Source organism: Meles meles, chromosome 18 (assembly GCF_922984935.1).
Source record: "Meles meles chromosome 18, mMelMel3.1 paternal haplotype, whole genome shotgun sequence".
Taxonomy (NCBI): domain Eukaryota; kingdom Metazoa; phylum Chordata; class Mammalia; order Carnivora; family Mustelidae; genus Meles; species Meles meles.
This window is the reverse complement of record NC_060083.1, coordinates 39,271,218-39,298,800: the sequence shown is the minus strand read 5'-3', so window position 1 is coordinate 39,298,800 and position 27,583 is coordinate 39,271,218. Positions and strand designations below refer to the sequence as shown.

The window sequence follows — 27,583 nt, the reverse complement described above, 5'->3', positions numbered from 1 at the left end:
GCTCTAACAGCCAGCCACCTGTCCTGGCAGATTCAGATCCTCACCTGCGGTAACAGAGGCCACAAGGCCAACTGCAAATCTATTCAAGGTCTTCCCTGCAACGCTTGGGGTCCGGGGGGAGTGAACCACCCAGCCAAGTTTCCTGCACCCGAGCGGGAGTTTGGGTAAAGAGCACCAGGCTCTGCCTCTTCCTCCCCCTCCTCCCCTCCAGTTAGGCTGTGCTCCAGGTTGTCTAGAACAGAAACTGCCAACTCTGTCTTATTAAAATCCAAGTGCTTTTTTCAGAATATGTGATTTTGCTTCCTTTTTTTAAAAAACAAAACAAAACAAAAAACCCCACAAAAACCAAAAGCAGACTGGAACCCAGTCCTTTATCCCTATTGTGTCCATTTGCCTAAGAGATGTCCGTATTTGAGATAATAACTTAAATATTCTCGAAGTGGAGGTAGTCTCTCTCTTCCTAGTGGGATGTCTTCTTGGCTCCTTTTCCAAACTTGGCATCGAGACCGAGACCTATGAAAAGGGAGAAGATGGGCTTAGCTTTATGATGAGAAATGAAACCTACCAATGATTTTAAGAGTGGCATGGGGGGAGGGGAAGGTCAGCTTCGTTCTCCAAAATTGGGGCTTTAAATAAAACTAACTCCAGGGCGCCTGGGTGGCTCAATGGGTTAATGCCTCTGCCTTCGGCTCAGGTCATGATCCCAATGTCCTGGGATCGAGCCCCGCATCAGGCTCTCTGCTCAGCGGGGAGCCTGCTTCCCCCTCTCTCTCTCTGCCTGCCTCTCTGCCTACTTGAGATCTTTGTCAAATAAGTAAATAAAATCTTTAAAAAAAAAACACACACACACACTAACTCCAAACACTGGTTTTATAGAACTCTCTCAGAGAAAAAGTAAGTCATCAAATGAAAAAAATCACCAAGATATAGATAATTACGTATGTGTGTGTATATATATATGTGTATAAAGTTACATATATAATTACATATATATAATAAAATACAGTAAAACTTAAAGAAAAAATGTCAGTACTTCTTAGCTAGTTCCCTCATCTCATCCATAGCAACACAGACTGGTAGGGAGTAAGTACAACAATTTTATCTGCTCAGTGTCTGAGGAAACCCAAGTCGCTGGAGGAAGATCACTAAAATGAAATGCTCATTAGGAAGGGTGGATTAAGAGCAATGCTTGCTTTTTTTTTTTTTTTTTTTTTGCTCCTCTCCTTTTTTAAAAACATCCTCTCTAAAATAACTAAATCAGTGGTGCCTGGGTGGCTCAGTGGGTTAAAGCCTCTGCCTTCAGCTCAGGTCATGATCCCAGGGTCCTGGGATCAAGCCCCGAATGGGCTCTCTGCTCCGCAGGGAGCCTGCTTCCTCCTCTCTCTCTGCCTACTTGTGATCTCTCTCTCTGTCATATAAATAAATAAAATCTTTAAAAATAATAATAATAAATAAAATAAAATGAAATAAATCAATTTCATAAATACACACTTCAGGAAAAAAATATCTAAAGTTCTGTCGCAGGGCACCTGGCTGGCTCAGTCGGTTAAGCATCTGACTCTTGATTTTGGTTCAGGTCATGATCTCAGGATCCTGAGATTGAACGCCGAGTTGGGCTCCGTATTGAGCAAGGAGACTGCTTGGGATTCTCTCTCCCTCTCGCTCCAAAAAAAACCACTTAATTAAAACAAAAAAGGAAAAAGCAAGCTCTGTGACTGCTGCTCCATGTGCCCAGAGATGTGAGCTCCGCAGGGAACTTACCCAAGAACACAAGTATGGTGCCCACCCACTGCAGGGGGCTGATAGGGTTGGCGAAGAGGATCACAGAGGCCAAGATGGTGAAGAACTTTCGAGTTGTGGTGATGATGGAGCAGGTCAGGGGGCCAAAATACACAACTGTCATGAAGATGAAGCTCTAGAAAGACCGAGAAAGTGGGGTCAGGCCGGCTCTTGCAGCTCTGCCCCAAGGTCAAAATCTGTGGCAGTACATCAGGGCTGGTCTTGCCGCCGTCTTCCCGGGTCAGTCTTTCTCGGGGAAGCCAGGCTAGCCGGTCTTGAGGTACTCACCTGACCTAGGGCACTGGTCAGGCCAAAGAGCAGGATGTTATAGATGATGGTAGGGTATCTTTCGGCAAAGCTCAAGAACTGCCAGAGCTCCCCAGTGAACAGGATTCCTGGGGAGAAATGGTAAAGGATGAATGGAGCACGGAGCCTATGTTGGCACCCGTGTCTGTACAGCCTGGGAAATGACCCCACAGAATGGGGTGTGGACAAATGCAGGGACTGAGTTCACACTAGGCATCCTGCTCCTAGTTTCCTGATGAGAGAAACTAACCGAAGATTCTTCCCAGAGATGCTTTTGAGTCAATTAGCTACTTCTGCCAAAATCACTGGAAGCAGAGATCCTCAGATGTTGGGGAGACACTGACCCACACATCCCCAGCTCAAGGCAGCCCCAAGTGCTGGCCACTTCCAGTCATCAGCAGCCTCCTCCATTAACCCCACTGTGCTGTACAAAAAGTACTTCCTACACGCGCCTAGATTTTAAAAGAGGTTAGGAAGTACTGATTTAAAAGCACATGCATTCGTATTCAAACTACAGTCAGTATAGGCCAAATACCGGTATCTCATCTCTCTCAGAAGGCGAGTTCCCAAGGCACCCCTGTGACCTGCTACCACATGTCCTCCCAGGGAAAAGGTCACAGGTCTGCCTATGATCGTGCCAGTCATGAGTAGCAAGCAGAGCCTGCCAGGGAACGTTTCTCCAGGAAGGTTTGGACAGAAGGGTATCTTAGGGCCAAGACAGTCCTTTGGCCTGGGCAAGTTTGCAACCGGCGTCTCAGCTAGGGATCTGTTGGAGGGCGACAGTCTGCCCTCTGGTGATGTGTGGAAAGAACAGCAGAGCCGCTCCTTACCGGCTCCCAGCAGCAATGTCGACCAAAGGTTGATATTCAGCATCATGTGGTTGGAGCCTGTTTGGTAATGAGCTCGCATGTGGTCCTGGGAAACACCTGTCAGTCCATCCAGGGTCAGAGATAGTAACTGGAAAAGAGAGGGTGCACCCTGTAGTGAGAAGGCCACCAGGGCCCGTCCCTAAGCCAGGACACAGGACTCTCACTTTTCTGAGACTCCTCACAAAGCTGCTGTCTTAAGACAGAGTCCTCAGAACAAACTGCTACCATTCGGTCAGGAGAGATCGTGCTGGCTGCCCACTGCCCCGCCTAGGCACTAGAACTATCTGAGCCACAGAGTAAATATAATCAGAGTGGGATGGGAGGCAGTGCCACGAAGCCTGGAACACGTGCTGAGCCACGTATTTTTCCCGTGAGAGTAGAGAACAGACACCTGGTACCGGCCTGGTAGCCTCCTGCCCTGGAGGAGTGCTCTGGACTAGATTCTCTGCTCCTACTGCCCGGGATTAGAAGCCTGGGCAAAGTGAGTCACTACTTCTGCCACTTCACAGCCGTGTGACCATGGCAAGTGACTTAACCTCTGTCTGTGTCTTCATATGGAAAATGGAGCTAATACTACATATAAGGTTACTGTTGTAAAAATTAACCAGCTGGGGTGCTTTGGGTGGCTCAGTCGTTAAGCGTCTACCTTCGGCTCAGGTCATGATCTCGGGGTCCTGGGATCAAGCCCTGCATAGGGCTCCTTGTTCTGCGGGAAGCCTGCTTCTCCCTCTCCCACTTCCCCTTGCTTGTGTTCCCTCTCTCACTGTGTCTCTTTCTGCCAAATAAAGCAATAAAATCTTTTAAAATAAAAAAATTAACCAACTAATAGGTAAACCACTGGAAACAATGCCTAATACACAGCAAGCAAGAGCCACTCCAGTGTTATTTTTAAACTCTGGCTTCCAGGTTTCTCAGAAAGCCACAGTGAGAAACATGCCATTCCTTCCCTATTTGCTCTCAGGTCTCTCTGGCCTCACACCAGCACTTAAATGCAGGACTCAGAGTTACCCCTCAGGAGAGCTGAGATGTTGTTCAAGATTTCAGTCTTCCTGCTGTAGCCTTAGCAGAGCCGGGGGCCATGCAGCAAGAGACAAAGACCCAAAATGGGGGGCAAGGAGCATCGCAATCTCTCTCTTGACACATAACCAGCCTTTTGGATGCCCAGGTGGGATGCTCCTTGGTTGTGATTACTGGAAAAGGCTGCCTTTCCCACCAGGATCACATACCAGAAGCAGCTCTCCGTAGCCAACTGTGTGTTCTTCCATCCCAACTACTTTCTTGGGTTTGTACATGAAAAGGGCCACTCCAGCCACAATTAGCAACACACACAGGTACTTGGCCATTGGGTACTTCTTCTTCAAGAGGGTAACTCCAAGGAGCATGACTACAGGGAAGAAACAGTGGAAAATTCGGATACCCACAGGCACTGATGAGCCCAACACTGTCCTCTTAGGAGACTCCTGTGAGAAAAGAATGTCTGAGAAGGAAGGCCTATAGAAGCTATGAGGAAGGCACAAGGCTGGCACCTGGATAGGCAGGGTTGAGCAATGGGGAGCACAAAGGGCAGAAGGCAGGGAAAAGGCAGAGAACAAAGGTGAACGATCCAAGAAGGAACAAGGGAAAGGGTGGTGACAGTGGATGAGTGAGAGGTTGAAAGAAAGAAACTGACGATCAAAATGGGACCTAACTCTAATGACAATGTAAGCACACAGGACACCAAAATGACTGGCATGTGAAGCAGACTTGGTCAGCCTCGAGCTTCCAGCCCATGTATACCCAACACCACCAGAAGTGATACAGAGGACAGGATGACAAGGGGAAGGGAAGGAGGGCTGGCTTTGGAGATAGCTGTGATGGGATGACAACCCGAAAGGACACACAACTCTAGCAGACGAGCAGAGAGCCTACTAGAGGAAGACTGACAATGGTAGGTAGCGGGAGACCATCTGCTTCTGCTTACCTGGGATTGGCTTGCAGGATTTACCAAGGACCTGAAATAAAATTCAGCAAATAGTTCGTGAGCCTCTGGGATGTGCCAGGCACTGTGCTAGGCACTCTGTTAAGAAAAGTCATGTCGGGTCTGCACCAGAAACCACAGCCTATCATGGCCAACCCACCGCCACTAGACCTCAGATCTCTGGTTCTTTGCCCTCTGAAATTCTCCCAACACAATCTCTTTTATTTAAGTCACAGACCTGAGCGAAGAATTCTTAGTTCTTTTCAAACAACTTCTGAGCCAACCCTCATCACACCCTGAGGTTTCACCTGAGTCGGATAGTTGACAAACTGCAGTGCCGAGTTGCTGGAGACCATGGCACCCAGATAGGAGACAGAACAGGCGGCATAGAGCCAGCTCCGAGTGCGATCCACCCTGGCAGTGTCAAGAAACTGGATCACTGGGAAGAGACAAAAAACATATAAGAGAAACCTGGTGGGCCTGGGATGGGCCACTGAGCCAAAGCTGAAGCCAAGTGAAAGGAAATGTGCCAAATAAGACGAGAAGCACAAAGTATTTCTGTCTTCTTAGACTAGGAAATCTCTGAAGGTTATTCAACTCTCCAATCTCACCTATACCTAACACAAGACCACATGCAGAGCAGGAATGGGGGCTCATTCAGTTCAAGGGACGAATTAGCTCTGCTGAAGCCCCCAGGGAACAAAGAGCAGCTCAAAACATGTTTGAAGCAGACACATAAAGGAAAATCAAAGAGAAAGAAAGAAAAAAAAATTAACTGTTCTCAACGGGGATCCGGCACACAGAATACCCATTCTCTGCACATTTCTGACTCAGAAGTTGGGTCTAATTTAAGGAAATAGGATTTCACCCCATTCCAAAGCCATTAGTTTTGAAGACTGAACAGAGAGACTTTGAAAGCACTAAAGAAGGTGGGAGTGTTGAAAGTTAAACCTTAAAAGTGGATAGGGATTACTAGATTACTAGGTACTCACAGATCTTGGCAAACACAGCATTGATCACACATTGAATGAAGACCAAAGTTAAGGCAAAAGTGAACGTCTCCTGCTTGGCTCCCTCCCCATACTTTCCTCTTGTTCTAAGAATGAAATTATGAGAAAAAAAAAAGAAGAAGAAGAAGAATTAGTGTATTTCACTCAGTGTCATCTAGTATGTCTAGAGTTACCGAAAGCTTTAAAATGATCTTGCTTCTCTGGATGTAAGGTTCACTGGCCTCATTCACAAAAGGGTGATTTTGTTGGATCTAGAAGCCAGACATCCCAGCCTGCTTATCCGGTAGCCTAAGGAAAGAATATCCGTAAAGGATGGAGCTAGAGGAAACGTGGAAAATTGGACAGTAAAACGAGGTACCCCTAGCAGCAGATGAGGGGATGTGGGCAACACAAGCAATGCCGAGGGCAAAAGAACCAGCTGTCTGCAAACATCTGGAAGTAGCAAAGAGTAGCTAGTAAGCAAGGAAACCTGTGTGGGGGGTAGACTTCTCAGCCTGTAAAACCCAAGCCCTTAGAACCAACAGGGAGAAAAACAAAGAAGAAAAAATAACCAGGTTATAATCCGGACACCACAATCTGAGCAGGCTCAGCCGCAGCTGCAAAGTCGTCGGAGGGCTGGGAGGGCGGGCAAGAGGGAACACCCGGGTCAGGGGCCAGAGGCCCGCAAACCCGGCCACGGGGGCGGGGGGGGTGGGGTAAGCAAGTCTGCGCGCCGCCCGGGGGATCTGCTCACATCTTTTCCTGCAGGATCCCATAGTAGAAATAGCAGACAAAGACGCCAAGGAAGCAGAGCGGCAGGCGCAGCCGGTCGGGCAGCAGGGAGCTGCTAGCGGCCATGAGACGCCCGGACGACCCGACCGGAGACCCGCTCACAGCCGGCAGCGGCAGCGGCGGCGGCGGCGACAGCTCCAGCCGGACATCGCCGACCGGCGACAGGGGCCTCATAGGAGCTGCATGCGACCGCCGCTCAGTAGGCCCCAGCAGCCACCGCCAGAGCTGCCAGCTCAGAGCCTCCGAGAAGGAAAAGCTTCGAGACTCAAAAGCCTTCCCAAGGAAAGGACACCCGCCCTGGGACCTTGCCTTCGTTCCTGATGGCCGAAAGAGCCACTGCCCGGACATTAGTGCCGAGCCCTCGGGCTCTTCCGATCAGGCAACTCCGAGGACAACTGCGACTCGGAGCTCGACGGGATGGCCTAGGAGCTATCGGGCGAGGAGTGATGACGTATGTAAATGTGGAGGTCACCAATTGGCTGCGCTGTGCGAAGACAGACAGGTGAGCTGGAAGGAGGCCTGCCGGGCTAATCCGAGTCTCTTCGCCGGTCGGCATTAAGGCTTCCGCTGGGTCCTAACGCCAGGTAGTCTAGTGGAACCCTAGCGCCCCCTAGCCGCTGCCCCGCGTTGGCGTCTCACCTTCTGCAAGAAGAGCGTTCAAGGCCGGCGTTTGTTTGAGAGCCGTCCTCCTTCTAAGGGTCCTCACTAGGCTTCAAAGGGGTAACTTTGCTTGTCGCCGACAGTTTTCCCAGCCCGGAAACCTGGGATAGACAATTAGTAGCACCCCCCCTTGTCGCCTCTCCACTGTTCTGAGGATTAAATGAGCTGCGGTTTGTGAAAGTGTTTCAGAAACTGTAAAGTGTGTTATGCAAGTTTAAGGCATTGTTAGTCATTACACGTTCTCAACTCTAATCCTACTTCCTCACATCCTAGAGGTGGAAATGGAAGCTTACCGAAGCGGAGTCCCTCTGGTTACACCTCACCAACAGTGGAACAAACCCTCATGCTGCCCTCCAGATTTTCCCACCTGTGACCTCCTTTTGGAACCCCTCCCTCATCCAAGGGTTGGGCCCACCTGAGGGCCCCAAGAGCTAGGGCAAGACCCCAGGAGGTTCCACTACAACCTCCAAGTCCCTACTTAGTCAATGGACTCTGGGCTGCTATCTGGGTAGAAGCTCCGTCTCTGCTTCTGACAGCCCACTTCTTTGGCACAGCCTCAGGCAAAGGAAGGAAACTCTGGGCAGCACCACACCCATCACTCCGGGCCTGACTCACTAAGGCTTTGGGGGTAGGCCAAACATCTTTCAGGGGGAGGGGTAAGAAATAGAAGACAGGGTCTGTCCTCAATCCCTCATCTCCGTGGGGATAGGGCCCCCACATTTGTTCCCTCACCCAGTGGCTTATTCCACGGAATCAGCCTGTGATGCCAAGGCACCCTACAGTAGCTGGGGTGAGAAACCTGGGTTCCAGACCCAGCTCTGCTGCCGACCCAGCTCTGCTGCTTCCCCAGCGGGACTTCCAACAATTCTCTTGGCCTCTGAGTCGTTTCCTCATCTGAAATTAATGGGAAAATAGTAACAAGGGGGAGAGCACTGTGGTTAGAAGCATGGGCACTGGATTCAAGTGATCTGCTTCCCCATCTCGGCGCCCCCACTTTGTATCTGCGTCTTGGGGGTAAAGTTATGCAATCTTTCTGTCCTCTTGTCAGTCCAGTGGGATTTATCAATTTCTCTCATTGGGTTGCTGTGATATTTTGATAACTTTTTTTTTAAAGATTTTATTTGACAGAGATCACAAGTAGGCAGAGAGGCAGGCAGGCAGAGAGAGGAGGAAGCAGGCTCCCTGATGAGCAGAGAGCCCCGATGCGGGGCTCGATCCCAGGACCCTGAGATCATGACCTGAGCCGAAGGCAGAGGCTTTAACCCACTGAGCCATCCAGGCACCCCTTGATAACGTTTTATGTCGAGCACTAACACAGTGTCTGATGCTTACTGAGCTGGTGAATGGTCTTCTGACATAGATACAACTGTAGTTATTATGCCTGACTTTGAGGTAGTCCAACTTTTCACCCATATGGTGGGGATAATATGTCGTGAAAATGTCTGTAAATCATAATGCGCCATCAGAATGTCGGGATGGTTATTCTGAGTTCTCCCCAGAGCCTCTGAGCACTTACAGGTGCAGCACTATAAAGCTGAGAGGCCGCAAACCCCTCTTTGTTCTGGGTACTCAAGAGATGGAACGAATACTCCAGAAGGGCTAAAGCTTCCCTAAAACTGGGCCAAGAGATTCAACCCGATGACTGTTCCCTGGTCCTGTTCCCCTTGCCAGTGCAAGGAGCACCCCCAACGTCAAACTTGGTCACCGTCGCTTCCTCTCTGAAACCCACTCTCCCTAGGGAGCGTTCCCAGACTCATCCAAGAATTAGTGACTTCCCCCACTGACTCCTTCACCCCACAACACCACGCTCTTCATTTTGGACAGCCTTTCCATGGACCTCTTGCTTAGATGTCCATCTAAAGAATCCGAGCCTGGTGACCTGAGGACAGGGACTCTGTGCATCCATATAACACCCACATCCACGTAACACCCACATGCATACAACACCCACATCCACATAATTCCATGTTAAGTAAAGACCCCTCTTGAAGACAAGGATGCTCAATATAACACACTCAATCTCCATCCCATTCCCCTCCCCTAAAAATGTTTATCAGAACCTCAAGCTGCTGGGAATACTTATTTATTTGGTCTATTAACACCAAGATCTGCAAAAAAACAACTTCTAAACACAGGATAAGAAAACTTGAACATTAACATTCTTCAATTTCGTGTAAGCTCTGCAGTACGGAAAATATACAAACTTCAAACAGCTGCAAAAATAGTGTCTTTGGGAGAAAATAGAGTTTCTACATCGATACAAGAAAAATAGGCATTTTTCTAATCCACCCCAGTCCCGGGGCAGGTGGGGGGGGGGGTGGAGTCACCGCTTGCCACCGGGAAGAACGCCAGCTCTCCCTCTCCACCACCACCCACCTGGGGCTGGGCAAGCCGGGCTGCCACTGAGGACAATCTTAGGGTGAAAGCGAGATGAAAATGCCACTTGGGAAAAACGCTTGGTTCCCCCCTCTGCCAGCAGCTGGATTGGTCAAGTGTTTTGGCCCCTTTAGGGCTGCTTTGGTCAGCTCCTCCAGTGAGAGGGAGGCAAGGGGACGAGGGCTGAGAGGATGGGGCTGTCTCTTTTCAGATCTCCTCTTCCATGTCTGTGGAGGAGAGGGAAGGAAATCTGTGGGGGTCCCTCTCCTTCCATCATGGCTAGCTTGCTCCATGACAAGGTCAAGGGCCCCACAGACAGTCCTTTGGACTCACACCCCAGGGTGGGGTGACTCAAGACCTTCAGGTGAATTTTCCACCAAGTGAGAGAGGCGGAAGGAACACAGGTGTGACTTGTGAGCTGCCCAGATGCTAGTGGAGAAGGCAGGTCCCCTCACATTTGGAGGGGCCGGTGTCCCTCAGGAGGAGGACACAGGGCTTTGACACAATCAATGAAAGTGCTCGAAGGCCGCGAGGGAAAGGCTCCCTCATCCCCCACGTCAGGGGAGCGAGTGAGGGGCCTGCCACCAAGGCACTGGTCTCCATGGCGAAGTGGTGGGGTTGGGGCCCTCAGACCATCAGGGAACTCTGGAAAAGCACGGGCTCTTCTGACGGCGGGGTGCGCTGCCATGGCTCGAACGGCAGCGAGGCGGCTTTGGGGGCCTCTGGATCCTTCCGAGGCGGTGGCCTGGGGCTGGCAGGGGGATGGGGGGACCCCGGGCCTGAGGGGCAGTTACGGAAAATGAAGCCCATGCTGGGGAAGAGGGGCTTCATCAAGCTGACGGGGCAGAAGGCCGAGCCGGTCGGGTTGAAATGGACTTTGTTCTTGTCAGGACAGGAAGTCAGGAAGGCCAGATCAGGGCCTGGGGACCTGGAGATTGGAGAGAGAAACACACACACACAGGGAGAGAAACAGCCAGTGAGAAGGGGTGGGAAGTGCCATGGCATCAGGGGAGCAGGGGAGCTGGGTGTCTGTTCAAGCAGGGAGCTTACTCAAAGTTACTCAAAGAACTACAGGCCACGGAGCAACCACCAGTCTTTAGGCTCAGTAGTCCATTTATGAGAAATATGGCTGAACAACAGGAAATCTACTTCACAGCTAGAAACAGGAGGGATTGAAGCTAGACGGGAAGGAGAACTTCCTGACGAGGTGATTTTAGAAGAGGAGACCAAGGGATCTTTTAATTTGAGAGGTTTCATCACTACAGTGTTCTGAGGGCAGACTGCTTGCCTAAAAGCAGAGACTCAGGCAAAATGATTTCCTAAGACACTGCATAGCCTGAAGCAGGGTCTCTCAGCATCAGCACTATTGACATTTTGAGCCGGATAACCTGTGGTTGTGGGGAGCTGCCCTGGGCACTGGAGGGTGCTTAACAGTGACCTTGGCACCTCCCCACTAGAAGCCAGGAGCACCTGTGCCTTCCTTAAGTTGTGACAACCCAAAATGTTCCCTGACATTGCCAAATGTCTCCTGGGCAGGTGTGGGGGTAGGGAATGTGTCCTACTAAAATCTACTGACCTAAGGAATCTCATTCTTGAACACATTCCTGATTTTCCAAAACCCCTGCTCAGACACAAGGGTAACAACCCAGGTGAGAAGGCGGGCCGACCTTCGACCTTCGCAGGAGGTCTGGGCTCTAACTCAGCACATGGTCTTGACCACCGTTCCAACCCCACTCCTCTGATCATGTGGAAGAAATGGAAGGATAAAAGGAGGGAGGTCAGGGAGTTCTGGAGTAAGGAATCCCTATGATAAGATGAGGAGTGTCTGGCCATACTTTAAGGGGGAAGCAGCTGAGAAGCCGCTGGTTGTGAGGGCTCCTAGGAAGGCCAAGGTGTAGTGCGATGGTGAAGCTCTGTTACCAGGAGATTCCTCCATCGCCTTCCCCTTCTCGTATAAGGTACAGACAGGAAAATGCACTTAGCATATAGCATGGTACACTGATGACCATTCTAACTGCAGAATTCTAGTAATTCCAAACCCAGAAGAAGAGGGAGACAGCAAGAGGGCAGGGGTGAGCCCAGGGCAAGAGGTGGAAGAAAGAGGTGAAGACCCCTGTGCTGGGGGTCTCTGGGAAGGCCTGGGGTCCCAGCGGAGTCCACAGCGGCCAGGTCTCCCCTGACCAAGAAGGGTTTACAAGAATCCCACCTTACGGACAGTGAGGAATGGGCAGGAGAGGGGAACGCTCTCAGTGTATGCACGCCCACCCAGGAGGCCAAGCCCCACTTGAAGGACATGAGGGCGAATGGCATGACCCTGAATGGCTTGACTCCCTTCCTGGGAAATCCAGACCATCTTACAGGATCAGCAGCCAGTAAAAGGAAAATGGGACAGAAGAACTATGAAACACAAGAACTTTCCCAATTTTGGGCAAGCTGATACACGGGAGAGGCCCCACTGAGCTGAGAATTTCTCTCCCAGGGCCTCTTGGAAAGCAATCTATAGGTCACCACCTCTTTTTTTTGTTTGTTTTTGTTTTTGTTTTTGAGATCATGACCTGAGCCAAAATCAAAGAGTCAGATGCTTAACCGACTGAGCCACCCAGGGCCCCAAGAGTCACCATCTCTTTCAAAGGATTAACACAGGGCCAGGAAGCCGGAGGAGATGGCTTGAAGAACCGTGTTGGCAGTCATGAGTGTGGAAGAGTCAGGAAAGGCCACCGGCCTCATTTCCACAAGTAATCCCAGACTGTGGCTCCTCAAGCGTAACGTGGACTGGGGAGAGACACATGAGCCCAGTCTGCTTAAGGGGCAAGATCTGGTCTTTTCCTCCACATCACCCCTGAGGACCCAGGGTTCTTGGACAGCTACGTAGCGAAGCTGGGAGCAAACAGCCTGGGGGGCCATGTTTTCTCCCTAACTCCCACTCTGCCTTCGAGCTGTATCCTCTGTCGCTACCACGCACTGTTCTCTCCCTTACCTGCGACGCGAATGGAGCTCTCAAGGCTCCAACCCTGTCCTAGAGACATCTCAGCTCACATGCCAGGACCAAGTCTTCCTGACTGATAATCTGTCCCGCTGACTGTGAAGCTGGTGGGGGGAAGGAAATGAGCTCTTTGGGGTGCCTGCTATGCGGGACCAGGTGGGCGTCTGGAAAGGTTCAGCCCTTGATCCTCTCTGCTAATGGGAAGGCACTGTGGTAAAGAAGTCAGTCAACATCAGAACGACTTCTGAACTGCCCCACCTGGCTTGGGAATATTCCAGTCCTTCCTTGTAAGGACTGGAAAATTCTGTCTGGGAGTTCATGACATTTGAACTACTACAGCGCCAGGGTGAAGACTGGGAAGCAGGGAGGAAGCTGTTCAGGCCCCCCCACCACCACTCCACTGGGGACAAGACACTTCCCCCTCTTTGCCTGAAAAGAACTACTAGCATGTTCTCTCTCTCTCCGATTACCATCTAGCAAACTCACACCTTCCCCAGGGATGGAAACAAAAAAAAAAAAAAAAAAGAAAGAAAGAAAGAAAGAAAGAAAAAAACAAAGGGTTTGGGTTTCAGATCTCTTTCCAGCTCCCCTAGCACTTGTGGCTGGCATGTGGGCAGGGAGCAGGTTTCCATAGAGATCATGATAAGCAAAGATTGAAGGGCTCTGAGTAGGTAATGTCAACAAGTTTGGTCATGGAAAAAGTGCAATCCGGAGCATCTGAAGTTGACCATGGCCCCAGGCCGAGAGCGAGTCCAAGGCGGAAGAAGGGCCTGTCAGAGAGGATAGCGCGGGGCTGTCACCGCCACCCCTGGCCCCACCCTGCCCCGTCCACAGTGCACGGTCCACGGGAGGTACTCACACGGCCTCTTCGAACACACGCACTCTCTCGCAGCCTTCTGGGGGCTCCCGTTTGAAGACGTAGCTGTGATTGGGCCGAGGGGAGGCGGCAAAGGCAAGGACCGGAGATGGGCTGCTGTCTTCAAGGCAGGCTGGGCGGCCCGGAGAGGAGGCTGCAAAAGGAGTGAAGCTGAGGTCAGTGGAGCTGAAGGAAAGGAGGCTCTTTGCTTTCCTGGGCTCAGGCTTCGGTGTAAACGGGTGAGACTAGGACACGTGGTGGGGGGGATTGGCAGTGTTATGCGAATAATCCACGTTGTCTGACCAGGCTTTACCTGAAGACAGCTTTGAGGTGGCTTACGAAAGTCTGTACTTCATGATATAGGATAAAAAAATATAGTTGAGGGGTGCCTGGGTGGCTCAGTTGGTTGGGCAACCGACTCTTGATTTCAGCTCAGGTCATGATATCAGGGTCGTGAGATCGAGCCCCATGTCAGGCTCCATGCTGAGTGGGAAGGTTGCTTGGGATTCTCTCCCTCTGCCTCTGCCCCTCTGCCTCTGTGCTCTCTCTAATATATAAATAAATATATATATATTTTTAAAATACAGTTGAATTGATAGAAAAATCAGGTCTAACAGCAATTCTATATTCCCAGGAAGCAGACTACAATTGGGACTCCAAGTCGTCATTAAAGGAATCCTAACTTCTGTCTCCCTGCTTTCTTCCAAAACCACACCGCCCTGCTACAACATATCACAGCTTCGTCCTCTCCACGGTGTTGAGAAGCTATCCCTTCCGCCGGGAAGAGCTCTTGAACAGTCTTTACTCAACCCCACTCATGGGATAAAATCCCTCTCCCTTTCCACACAGAGAACATACTTGGTCTAGGCTGCCAATATTGATTTTATCTGTATTTATCTGTCATTTATTCCTTATTACTCTATGCTCTGTTTACCTCTGCGTAGTGTGAGACATGCCCTTGACCCGTCTACCTCACAGGCCGTTGTGAGGATCTAGTTCAAGGAGGCAGGCCACAGTGCTATAGGAGAGGAGGGTCGTTATCGTGGGGAGGAAGGGCTTGGGTCTCATTCTCCCAGGAAGGACACAGGACAGGGCACAGGACAAAGTAGAGACTTGGTGTCGGAAAGGGTGGGTTTTAATCCGGGTCAAGCAGTGTGACCCTGGAGTGAGAGACCACATTCGCTCATTGTCTATCTTTCCCAACTGCCTTGAGACCTGTTGCTAGTAATGTGCACAGTGGACCAGCCAGACAGACCCACAGGCTTTCCACTCCGCATGCTAACCTTAGCCAAAACAGGAGGATGAGAGACGCTGCTTGCCTGGGTCCCACTGAGACTAGAAGTGCAGGTGCAGAGACTTTATATAAATTATAAACCAGAATCTGTGGAAAGCACCGTTTCTATGGCTAGTATGGCATACAGGATAAAGACGACCCATGAAGATATTCTAGTTGGTTAGTAAGGAGGACTCCCAGGCTTTGAAATTGATTAGAGGGGGAAAGCGCATGGAGGGCCCCCTGGACCTCAGGCGGGCCCTGCCTGGCCCCCACTCAGCTTACCTTTGTCATGAGGGATGGATGCCAGCTCCTCGACTGTACCCCGGTGTTCCTCACGGCTGGCCGGGCCCGAAGGCTGGGGGGATGCCAGGGGCACGGAGGGAGAGCTGGCAAGGTTGCCAGGCTCCAGGAGGAGGGGGTGGTCACAGCTGCCACTCTGGGGGGGAGCTGGGGCGCGGTGCCCATCAGGGATATCAAGGATCTGCCAGGGAAAAGGGTGGGGAAGTACTCTCAGGCCCCTCTCTTCAGGGCTGGCAGAGTGCGATTGTCCCTTAAGCTCCTCCCCTCGCTGTTCTGGCCACTATCCCTGACACACAGCGACACCGGAACACGGCTTTCTCAAGTCACTGATTCAGGGGAAAGCCCCTCTTTATTTCTCCCCTGGCCCTTGCGACCCAATCTAGAATCACGTGTTTATTTGTACGGTCTCGTCAAGGTGATGCCACCAGCAGGCTGTAAGCCTTGAGGGCGGGGACATTCTCCGGGAACACAAAGATGAAGAACATGTGAGAAACATGCTAAGGGGTGAACCACCAGGACGCTGACCACGCGAGCCCCTGCAGGACAGGCACGCACGTCACCATCACATAGGAAATACCCCCTCCTTGCTTCCTGGTACTAGTACTAACTAACCCTAGTACCTAGTACTAGGTACTAGGTACTAGTACTGACCATCCCTGGTACTAGTGTCCATAGCTCACTGAACTGTGTGCAGGTGTCTGGGTGGGTATCAAATCCTACATGGACATTAATTTAAAACCAACCAGCATGTAACTCATAAACTGAGGAGTGTGCCCATTAGAATTATATTAATACTGCCCAACTGGCACTGTCCAATTGTACTGTGTCAGTATAAGAATGTGCCTGAGATGGCAGAAAGCACAGCACATGATTCTGCCTGGGAGTGGGGTGGGGTCAGGGGAGGCTGCCCAGGGGCACCTGGACATGGATGAATGCAGGTCCCCAGGTGGACATGGGGGGAGAGGTGAGGGACACAGGCGACTGAGGCATGGACGGGGGACAGTGATGGTGACAGGGATGAGAAGGCGGGGAGCAGGGAGCTGGTCGGTAAGCTGAAGAAGGCAGTGCCGAGACCCTTCCTCCTGGCTGCGGAGTCTCCCCTCCATTTGAGGCCGGCTCTCTCTCTTCCCACCCAGCACCACAAGCCTCCGCTCCACCACCCGGTTCTGCTGTCCTGCTGGCCAAGTCTATTTGAATCTAATGAACTCGATTTGTGTTCCTTGTGCAGGCTGGTGTTTGCACCGTGCTCCCGACACGGCCATGGCCCGGAGCCCCCTAGAGAGCCGGAGTGCCGCCGGCCTGTACCCACCCTCAGCGAGCCGCTGGCTGCCCCGCACCAAGGACGCGTCCCACTCACCCGCAGCAGCTCCTCTTCACCCTGTTCCTTCACAAACACCTCCTCCAGCTCTTGGTTGAGCCCTTCCAGGCTCCGGTGCAGGCAGGGGCTGAGTCGCAGGACAGGTGACCCTGAGGGGAAGCTGGGAGGGGATGCCTGAGGAGGAGGCAGACAGAACAATCACAGACCACGCCTGCCCCCGGCCCTGCAAGCCATGCAGAGTTACCAGTTCTGATCAGGGAGGGTAAGGTCATGTCTACACAGCAGAACCAAGTGGGTCAAGGAGGATCTGGGGACAGGGCCGACTGTAGTAGGAAAACTCAGGGGGCTTTTCTTCAGAAGTTAGTGCATTGAGAGGTCTAGAGCGTGCTTCTAGAATGTGCAGGCTCACCACTGGGTCAATGGTAGGGGGGTGCAGGGGTGGAGGGGAGAGCCATTGGCCCTCCTGGCTTCACTCAGCAAGCCCAAGTTGGCGCCTAAACTACCTAGGCAGCCAGGTGGTCACAGGGCAGGCAGCGTGACAGGCTCAATCAGCGGCCATAAGACCTGTGAGGACCTGCCCACGTGGGGCGACGACAAGGGGCGCAGGCCCAGGAAGGGGGCGGACACATACATACCCTCAGGGCTCCCCGCACGGCATGGTCCCCTGGCAGGGGAGAGCCCCGCTCCTTCTCTTTCCCGCTGCGGCTTAGCTTCGTCCTCTGCAGCTGGTGCTTCAACTTAGAAATCTGGTAGCCCAGAGATGGGAGGAGGGAGAGGCAGGTGAAGCAAAGTTAAAGGGCACGGGGGTCCCTCCTCCCTGGTGCAGCTGCTGCCCAAGGCCCACCCAAACGCCTAAGAGGAAGATGGAAAACTTCCCAGGAAAGCTCGGTGAGTTCAGAACAGATGATACGCTCATCGAGCAAGCTGGAGACCTTATGAACGAGGTATTTGCGGTTTCTGAATTTCATGTATTCCATGGATCAGTTGGAAAAATGAATCAGATGGATCAGTTTCCAAAAAATTCAAAATACGCAATGCTGAAACCATTTTTGTCTTTCACGGATTCCAAAGGCGTGGAATACCATGCTATTAATAGAAATGGGAAATGATGATTTTGAATTCACTCTTCAAAGTCCATTTACAGCTATCGCAGAGGCCCTAGGACCAGGAATGTTGGAAGGATTTCCCCTCATTTTAAAGGAGACTTGGTTGAGCAAGGAGCCCACGCTCAAGAGGGAGTCTCAGATTTTGTCCTGACTTCCATATCTTGTAACAATTACGCATTATTAGAAATGGTTTGGATTATCCCTGTCACATGGGTAATTCTCCACCTACTCGCCCTCAGCTGGCGAAGGCCAGGGAAATGCAGATCTTTTTAAATATGGGCCCAAATTGGGGTACCTGAGTGGCTCAAATATTAAGCGTCTACCTTCGGCTCAGGTCATGGGGGATCTAACCCCGCATCGGGGTCCCTGCTCAGCGGGAAGCCTGCTTCTCCCTTTCCAACTCCCCCTGCTTGTGTTCCCTCTCTTGCTGTGCCTCTATCAAATAAATAAAATCTTTTAAAAGACCTGTCAAATAAAATAAAAATCTTTTTTTTTAATATTTTATTTATTTGACAGAGAGAAATCACAACTAGGGAGAGAGGCAGGCAGAGAGAGAGGAGGAAGCAGGCTCCCTGTGGAGGCAGAGAGCCGGATGCGGGGCTCGATCCCAGGACCCTAGGATCATGACCTGAGCCGAAGGCAGAGGCTTTAACCCACTGAGCCACGCAGGTGCCCCAAAATAAAAATCTTTTAAAAAAATTTATAATAAATAAATAAATATGGGCCCAAATTAAATAGGATCAGAGAGGAGATGTGCCATACAAGTTATGACCACTGCCAAGAAGTGGTTTTAGATCTGCTCTCAGGCACCATTCACACCGTGACCACCCTTAGTGGAAACACCTTGCTTACTGATCATTCCAAACTTCACATACTCTGTATTTCCCACTAGCTTTTAACTTAGAGAGCATTCCCTTCACATTTTCTCTCTGTTCTTGCAACCAAGAGCTGCTCGAGGGGACTCCCAGAGGCTCGGCCCTCAGGCGCTGCCAGCTGGCATGGCAGGTGGAGGTGGTTTGCGGCCCAGGATCCCCATCTGTGCCGCTCTCTACTCGGCCTAAGTGACTGGCATCCTCCTGAGAGAGGGGGAGGGCCAGCGAAAAGTGGAAACACACAACTATTTTTCTCTTCTTCTAAAAATAAGGCTGGGGGCGCCTGTGTGGCTCAGTGGGTTAAAGCCTCTGCCTTCAGCTCAGGTCATGATCCCAGGGTCCTGGGATCGAGCCCCCGCACTGGGCTCTCTGCTCAGCAGGGAGCCTGCTTCCCCCTCTCTCTCTGCCTGCCTCTCTGCCTACTTGTGATCTCTGTCCATCAAATAAATAAAATCTTAAAAAAAAAAAAAAGGCTGGATGGGATGCCTGGGTGGCTCAATTGGTTAAGTATCTGCCTTCAGCTCAGGTCATGATCCCGGGGTCTTGGGATCAAGCCCCATGTCGGGCTCCCTGCTCAGTGGGGAACTTGCTTCTCCCACCACCTGCCGCTCCCCCTGCTTGTGCTGTCAAATAAATAAATAAAATCTAAAAAAAAAAATTAAAAAAAAATAAGGCTGGATGCATAGTTAAGTAGGAGGTGAGGTTGGAGGCTTCCAGCTCACCGGAAACTCACTCCCTGTCTTTCTTCAGCCTCGGAATGGCTTACCCCCAAGCACACAGAGAACAGTGGGGGCTCCCACCCTGCACCTGGCTGTTGGAGGGCACCTGTGGTCCCTGGCAAAGCTCCTGCTGGTGGAAAGGTATGGACTCCTAAGCCGGGCCATGACACTGACAGTTTAGGAAAAGGCAAGTGAGACCGAAGATCTGAGGCCACTTTGGAGCAGACATATCCAGGACACTGGGCGTAGGCAGGAGGCAGCTACAATGGCCAATGAGTCAAAGGGGTCAGTTACCTCTTTTCGGTGGTCTGTGCTGCCCCAGGACGCCGAGCGCTTGTGTGTACAGGAGCTGGCCCGCTCCCCTTCCAGCTCTTGCCAGCACAGGGGTGTCTGCAGGGAGAGAAACCCCGTGAGACAGAGCGGCTTCTCAGGCAGGCTCCAGGGAAGCAGCCACTTCCTGGTCATAAGTGGTGGCTCTCTGAAGGCTTCTCTGTCGTCTGGTCATCAGCCTCCCGAACACTGCCCGCCTCTTTTATTCTTTGAGGCTTCTCCACCTTCACTGCCTCTCTCCCAGTCCACGTCCTCCAGGAAGCCCTCCCTGATAAGCCAACAAGGCCAATCTGCTTTTACTCTCTTGTGACCTTTACACATGGATTCTGGCCCCAGCTATTCCAGGTGCTCCCCACGGGACAAGTCCTGCCCTCCCTATCCCAACCAGCCCCAGAAGAACACAGGCTCAGGGAACCACCAGCATCCTCCTTCTTGGACCCTTTATGGGTCTGGCATAGGTCTGGGATCCTGGGAGTGTCATGCAAAACAAGTTACTAGACGGGACTCCAATAAGCAATCATTACTTGGTAAAACAGGAAAAATGTCAGTAGGGGTCCCCCGTCCTCCATCTTCAACCGAAGCAAGAGGCTTCTGTGTAGCAGTGTCTCCTGCTGGCTTCATGATTTTTCCCTGCACATGGATTGAATGCTGGGGGCCCCAAAGTCCTCCTAAATAGTCATGGGAGGGGATATTCTCAGCAAGGAGGAAGCCCGAATTCTGAACTCAGCCCTGACCCTGACCCTTCCTGGCTTTATCACAGCTCCTTCTCCGGGGCCCTGTGCTGCCCTTTGTGGGAAAAGACCTCTCAGTCGGCCACATCCCCCTCCCTGGCTGCATAGGAAGGCCAAGATTGAGGCAGGCGGAGTCGCAGACCCATTTCCTGGGCCCCAACCTGAGGGAGGAAGCTGCTGGCTCAAGCAGGAGGCAAAGGAGGACTAGATCACTTCCCACCACCACCAACACCCCCTGCTTCCATTCCAAGGGAGGGGCCCAAGGGGGAATGTTCCAGGGGAACCAGCTCTAAGTTCTCTGCACGAGCTGCCAAACCATGAGGGCCTGGGAACCATCTCTTCCAGCAGATCTGCTGACCTCCCCCGAGAGGTTGTTGCAAACAGCAAAGGGGGAGGATAAGAGCAGGGGGGAAAAAAACCCAACCTCTCACCACCCAACAGCTGTGAAGAAGAACCGGGGAGGGGGTGGGGGGCAGACTGCCCTGTGCGACAGCTGGACGGAGGGGCAACAGGGAGCTGAGTCTCCCTGGCTCTTCCTTCTCCCAGCTGCTGACCAGGGCCTTTCCTGTGCGACACAGCCAGGGTAAGATGGCTACCCCACCCTCCTTCCCTGACCACGCCACAAGGAAGACCAGCCAGGGCTCCAGAGTCCACGGCCCCCTCCTTCAGGAAGAGGGCAGGGAGCACATCCTTCAGGCCACAGCCCAAGCCCTGGAGGCAGAGCTAGCTGTGATAGCATTCGGCAACCAAACGGCTAGCTGGTCGACTTCCCAATGCTTGCTTCTCCCCGAACTGGGGTGCCAGTACACAGAGCCTCAGGAGAGCTGCTGTGCATACTGCAAACGAGGAGGTCCCCCTCGCCCCCAGTCTCCTCGGCCCAGCAGACACACAAACAACACCTCCCCGCCCCGGGCTTCAAAGCCAGCCCTACAGATCATTAGCTCTGCTCGTCCAAGCTGAGCTCGCGTACAGGCCACAGGGGAGGGATGGCGAAGGTGATGATGCCCATTTCCCTTCCGTCGGGAAGGTACCACACTCACAACAGCCCCACCCACTAACATCTCTTACAGGCTCCTCAACTGCCTTCTTCCTTTGGAGAGGTGTGAGGGGTTGGAAGGAGACACGTGGGTTGATGTGGAGTCTACAACGGATGTGAAAATTCACGCCAAACAGGGATCATGTCTCTCGATCCATCTTACCTCCCCTCTCTCTGCTCAGCCACATCTAGCAACCAGGGCCACCCCTGTGTAAACCAAGCTACAAGGTCACTGCTTTGCCGCAACACCTGGCCACGCCCTGGTCACAGATGTCGCTGTCTTACCTTCCATCCCATGGGCCCTCACCCTCGCTGTGCCCAGGCAAACCTAGCTCTGCTTCCTTTCTCCCCTTACCCTGGACTTCTAAGCCTGCCCTCTCCATCTGAGGGCCTGCCCTACCAAGTCTTCCCAGCCTGCCCCTCAGGGAGCCCACAACCTTGTGTACCTCTTGCTGACAACTCCTCTGCGCGTCTCCTCTATACAAATGGCTCGGAGTACACATCACCCACACACCGAACATACAGTTACTAAACACGCGCCGCCGCATGCCAGGTACTGGTCCAGGTGCTGGAGACATGGCCAGGTGCAAAACAACAAAAATTCTTGTTCCCTTTATGTTCTAGCTGGGGACACAGTGATAAGTACTAAGAGAAAAACACAGCAATGAAAGGAGATAGGAATGCTAGGCAGGGAAACATGATTTTAAATGTCAGGGACATCCTCAATTAAAAAGTAACATCTGAAGGAAAAAGTGAAGGGGATGTGGGAGTGAGCCAGGCGGATATCTGAGGTACAAGAGGTCCAGACGGCGGGAACAGCCAGTGCAAAGGCCCTGAGGCAGGAGTGAGCACGGTTTGTTTGAGAACGATAAGGAGGCAAGGCCAGTGGTGGCTGGAGCAGAGTGAGCAAGAGGCAAAGCAGGAGAAGATGAGGTCAGTTGGTGTGACAGCCTGAAAAATGGCCCTTTTACAAAGATACCAGATCCTGATTCCTGGAAACCATATGTGTTACCTTATATGGTAAAGTTTTTACAAATGTGATTAAGTTATGGATCCTGAGATCCATACTGGATCTCACACACAACCTGGGCCATTACAAGTGTCCTTATAAGAGAGACAGAGGGCAATCAGACACACACGGAGAAAGATAAGGTGATGTGACCACAAAGACAAATACCAGAGCGATGTGGCCACAAGCCAAGGAGCGCTGGCAGCCAGAGAAGCTGGAAGATGCAAGGAATGGCTCTCTCAGCACCCAGCCCTGCCAACGCCTTGATCTTGGCCCAGTGAAACAGAATTCAACTTCCAGCCTCCGGATCTGTGAGAGAATCAAGTTTTGTTGTTTTAAGCCACGAAGGTTGAGATCATTTGTCACAGCAGCCCTGGGAACCTAAGACAGCAGGTCATCCTGTGCTTGAAGCCATGGACATCCGAGCATCTGTAAAGCAAGCCCATGCACGGGTGTGGGCTTCGGCCCCTCAGACTGAACGGGGTGTGTCAAGAGTGAGGCCCACACCCTGCTCCCTAGTTCCAGTGCATCTGGGTAGATGGACGGCTTCGCCTCTGGGTCTCACCGCAGAGGTCTAAGCCGAGGTCTCCCTGGGGCACAGAAAAGCCACAGCTAAGGAAGGCTACCATTCAAAGAGTCCCCCTTTTATCGCACAGCAAGGGTCAAGCCACGCGGCAGGACAGCAGCAGGAGAAGTCGTTCCAGATGATCCTCTGGAAGTGGAGCTTGAGCTCAGCAGACCAAAGCGTCATGTTCATCGAGGGGATTCAGGCACTGGAACAGATTTATTTTAACACCCTGGCCCACGGGGAGCAGCTGAGAGAGAAGCAGGACCACGTACTAGCCATAAGCGACATCAGCCAACCATACAGGACAATGATCAGATCATGCCAGCCTGGATGGGGGTCAAAGCCAGGAAGCCTTGCCTGAGCATCCGAGCTCCCAGGGCCACATGCAGAAGGATTAACTGGGGGTGGGCACGGAGGGCAGCTTTCCAAAGAAGAGCCTGACAGAACAAGTAGGCAGGGGCGGGAGGGAGCCGAAACCCTCCGAATTGGAACCTGGTTCCCTACCCCAACCCAAATCACTTTCCACCTGGACTCCCAGGCAAGAGTCCCCACCGCGCGGTCTCCAGGGACCTTGGCAGAGCCCGGCAGGCCCTGGGAACACAGCTCTGCATACCTGTGCGGGGACCAAGAACAGCGTGGTGCCTGGCCTGGTACAGATGCTCAGTGACTACGTGCGGAACATGACAGTCAGAAGGGACTCAGCCCCTGGGGGACTCTGGCGAAACACAGGCAGGAAAAGGCTCTCTGAGGGTGGTCCGCCGGCCCAGGCCAGGAACTCCGGCTGGAGGCGGCCAAGGCCACTGGCCTCGGCCCTCCAGTGACTATGGCACCCTTGGATTTTCCAGCACGGACCCATTTTCAAATATTCTGTGCTGCTGTCAAGCCATCTGCTGAACAACTGGTCTTGCTTGCCAGTTTGGAAACCAGGCACCATGCCCAGGCCCCACACCCAGGGCTGGGATGAGCAGCACGGGGGGCCGGGCAGAGCGGGAACCCGGGGTCCCGTGTGTCTGCAGGATGAGACCAGCGGGGGAACTGTGCTCAAACAGTCATTCCAGCTGTGGGGAGACCACTTCCTCTCTGCAGAAGAGCGCATGGAGACACGAGGGTTTGCACGGCAAGAAGGGAGGTGGAGACGGCACCCAGCCCTGGCCCAGCCACAAGCCGGGCCAGCCCAGAGCACTAGGTGGCCAGCTTAGGTTTACCAGCTGACCTGGGGACATGGTGGTCCAGAGAGGGGAAAACGTCTTCAGAAAACTGTCCTGAAGAAAACTGAGAAAGTCCTCCAACACACGAAGAACCTCCTCCCGATGATGGTGACTCCATCCAGGAGCCTTGCCAGTCCTCCCTGATTGGCTGCTCTGTGCCCCGCTCCCGCCGTACCCAAGCTCTTCCTTGGGCTCACCCAGCTTGTCTCTGGGAGACCTGGGCAGCTCTCTCCCGTGGCTCTCCTGGGCTCAGAACATGCAGAGCTTCACAGAACACCCTATTCCACCAAATAAGACTCATCCCCCTCTCTGCCCCAAATAATCTGAGTAACCATCTTGCGAGAAAAATTTGAGAATGCAGCATGCTTGGCTATCCAAATGACAGGTGCTCTGTGTCTGCTGCCTAGGTCAGAAACTTGCTTGGAACTGGGAGCATTCTTGTTTCCTCTAGGACATTCAGCCTAACAATGGCTGCTGCCTTCACTACAAGGCATGTCCCCGGGAACACCAGGGCTGACATGGTTTCCAAACACACACACTCTAGCTGCTGGCTCTAGGGTGGGCGGGCGGGGGGCAAATGGGAGGGCAGAAGCAAGGGCCTGTCTGCCAGACATAGCAGGAGTCCTAACACTGGTGTGTCTGGAAGAGAAGGGGAAAAAGGCAGGGGTAGGGCTCAGAAGAAGAAGGGAAGGGTGCCAGCCTCGATTTATATATTTTTTTAACAACATAAAAGCTTTCAAGGGCTTTGGTAAATCCTGCCTCCCCACTTTCCCTCTACGTTTGTCCATGCTCCCTTGTAGCTTCCCAATAAAACCCCTCCCTCATCTCTAGTCCGTTCTGGGGATATGCCCGTTCTGGTGATCTGCTCACCTGCAGAGAGAAGGAACGCCAATCACTTAGGGAGAGGGCAGGAAAGCCTCAGGGCTTCCCGGTGTAATGCCAGTGTTGAAGGAGGTAGCCTGTGCCAGGCTGGGGAAGAGTGGGGGCCTCAAGCAAAAATGTGACTGGAGCCCCAAGTCTAGAAGCCAAAAATTCCCAGAAGACCAGGACTGAAAGATGGGCAGGATGCATACTTCGGTTTGGATGCCTACGTTGATCAGAATTCTCCCGCATCTTGACTCCGGCCACAATATTGACAGGTTGCTAAGAGTTCCTCGAGGGCTGGAGCCCATCCCGGGAAAAGAGGAAAGCTGTACAGCCTGGCCTTGCCAGACCCACGGAGGCGCATCGCTGACCTCTGTCTCGCCGTGGCAAGAAGCCCAGACTTGTTATATAAAAGATCTGGCCTGCAGCTGGAGCCCGAGCAAAAACACACAGCCTAGAGCCCAGGCCTCTAAATCCCGCCAGGGAACATCTGAGGCCAACCCTCCCTTGAGCTGACAAAGAGAACACTCTCCAAGGAGTGGGGTAGAGGCCTCCTAGAAGGTAGGTGGCCGGAAGTGACAGGGACAGGGAGAGGTGGGAAGCCTTCACCTGACAAAGGGGGACGTCACATTTGAGCTTGCACCCTGGAAGGAGCCTCGGGTCCTGTCCTCCTGGAAGCCCTGCTTGACTAGATACCTTCTTTGAATTAAACCCTCCTCTCTGAAGAGAAGGGAGTGTGTACTCCAGGCCTGGGAGGGCAAAGCAAAAGGCACCTTACTCAGCCTTTCCCAAGGATGCAGGGCACAGCAGTGCCTGGGGCTCCAAGGAGGCAGGCCCCTGCTGTCCACCACTGGAGCGTGTCCTCCCTTCGCGTTCTGTCCGTAGATCGAAAGAGGGCCACTGATCTCAGCTACGGCAAATTCTTTCTGGTTCAAGGTGGGGCATTCCCATGAGAATTTCTCTCCTCTAAACCATGCCAAACATTTGGCCCCATCTCATCCCTTGGCTGTCTGCTCACTGGCCTTCACGGAACTGGCATCCAGACTCACAGAGGCCAAATCTTGTTCTCATTTCCTTATCCTCCATTCCAACATGCCGAGAACAGTACTGGGCATTCAGACGTTCACTAGCAACTTTTGAAAATGGAGCTTACTAAAAAAAATAAATAAATAAAAGCAAGGGACCAACGGGATGTGCACAGAAGAGGCAGGGGGACATGAGGGCACGAAACGCTTTCACGCTTGGCCATCACGCCACCTGCGAGCAAGCCGAGCGGGTACACACTCCCGGCTTGCAAAGGAAGAGCTGACTTGCCCAGGACCCCCCAGGCTGCAGGCCTGCTTCTGAGGCCCCATGCTTCCCACCCTGTTTCCTCTTTCCTCAGAACAAGTCATTTGTTCTGAAGTCAAAGAGGAATGGGTTTATGTGTCAAAAGGGAAAAGATTGGACTCAACTGCTAAGAATGGTGAAGTCCTGAATCAGATTAAGAAGTATCTTTGTATGGGGTGCCTGGGTGGCTCAGTTAGTTAGCTGAGAGTCCAACTCTTGATTCTGGCTCAGGTCGTGATCTTAGGGTGGTGAGATCCAGCCCTGAGTTGGGCTCTGGGCTCAGCAGGGAGTCTGCTTGGAATTCTTTCTCTCCCTCTGCCCCTCTCCACCCCTGCTTGTACACTCTCTCCCTCTCTCTCTCAAATACATAAATCTTTAAAAAAAAAAAAAAATCTTTGTATAATTTTACATAGGAAATGACCCCTTGCTCAGGGGAACACTATCTTATTCGAAAACTGGCCAATGGGCCAGGTGATCCGTGGAGTTTCCGTCGAAGTTCAGGATTCTTATTGAAAAGACCACCAGGAAGAAAAATACTGACAGAGAGGACCTGGGCTCCAAAGGACTCAAACGGTCCCACTGGACTCCAATGGGCTGCTGGCTAGGGCTGGAGTCTTCACGATCTGAGCGCTTTCCACTCCTACTGCTCCAGGGGGATCTTTCCTGGCTCAACACGCTTTCTGCCCCCTCTCCCAGTTGTCTGGGGAACGCAAACTCGGTTGAATGTTGGCCTGCTTAATTTTAGAAAGGTAAATCTCATTTTTGAAAACCTAGAAGAGATTCCAAAGTCAACTCTTGCTTACCCACACACAAATACTCAAAGCCAGATGGGGAAACCCAGACTGACTTCTCTCTTCCACCAGCCAGGTGGGATGCAAGCGTTTATGGGGTAGGTTTACAGACAAAACTGAGCTGGTAAGTATCAGATGCTGAGAGGCCACATGGTGAAGACGTACAGCCAAAACCCAGGACAGATCAAGTCAGTGACTGAGAGTTGGTAAGTAGACCAAAGGCCTCCTGAGCCAGTCCCCACCCCCCATCCCTGTCCCCTTAGGAGAACGCGTCATTACCTGGGTGGCCTTGTCATTGGTACAGCAGGTGAAGGCCCCATCGGCATCTCGTGGCCACTGGCCCAGAAGGTAGGAGCTGAGGATGGTGTCCAGGGAGAATGTACGCCGGACCTGGGGCGGCTGAGGCCTACACACTGACTTTTCTGGGGCCACGGAGCATGGGACACTGGCTGGAAGAGAGCACAGCCCGCACACCTTGACGTCAGCATGGAGGAAGGAGACGAGTAACCAACCCTCTGTCTCCTAGGAAAGCCTCACCTGACGGCCATGTCTTTACTTG

General features: G+C 52.4%; 2 protein-coding genes across 2 annotated transcripts in view; both read right to left on the bottom strand.

Annotated features, from left to right (window-relative positions):
• Positions 1-256: 256 nt before the first annotated feature.
• SLC35B1 (solute carrier family 35 member B1) lies at positions 257-6,944 on the bottom strand. The gene is made up of 9 exons (XM_045986311.1): positions 6,655-6,944; positions 5,904-6,007; positions 5,220-5,350; positions 4,915-4,945; positions 4,181-4,338; positions 2,916-3,042; positions 2,068-2,174; positions 1,762-1,915; positions 257-513 (listed from the first exon to the last, which is right to left on the bottom strand). Exons 1-9 carry the CDS (start codon positions 6,864-6,866, stop codon positions 461-463), a joined length of 1,077 nt encoding a protein of 358 aa, XP_045842267.1. The 5' UTR covers positions 6,867-6,944; the 3' UTR covers positions 257-460.
• A 2,483-nt stretch (positions 6,945-9,427) lies between these two features.
• FAM117A (family with sequence similarity 117 member A) overlaps positions 9,428-27,583 on the bottom strand; it is a 44,705-nt gene continuing 26,549 nt past the window's right edge. The window contains exons 2-8 of the mRNA XM_045985777.1: positions 27,304-27,473; positions 19,453-19,548; positions 17,097-17,207; positions 16,501-16,635; positions 15,126-15,324; positions 13,571-13,721; positions 9,428-10,656 (exon numbers count right to left, since the gene is read on the bottom strand). Of these exons, the coding sequence (XP_045841733.1) occupies positions 10,356-10,656; positions 13,571-13,721; positions 15,126-15,324; positions 16,501-16,635; positions 17,097-17,207; positions 19,453-19,548; positions 27,304-27,473 (1,163 nt within the window). The 3' untranslated portion in view covers positions 9,428-10,355. The remainder of the gene's footprint in view (positions 10,657-13,570; positions 13,722-15,125; positions 15,325-16,500; positions 16,636-17,096; positions 17,208-19,452; positions 19,549-27,303; positions 27,474-27,583) is intronic.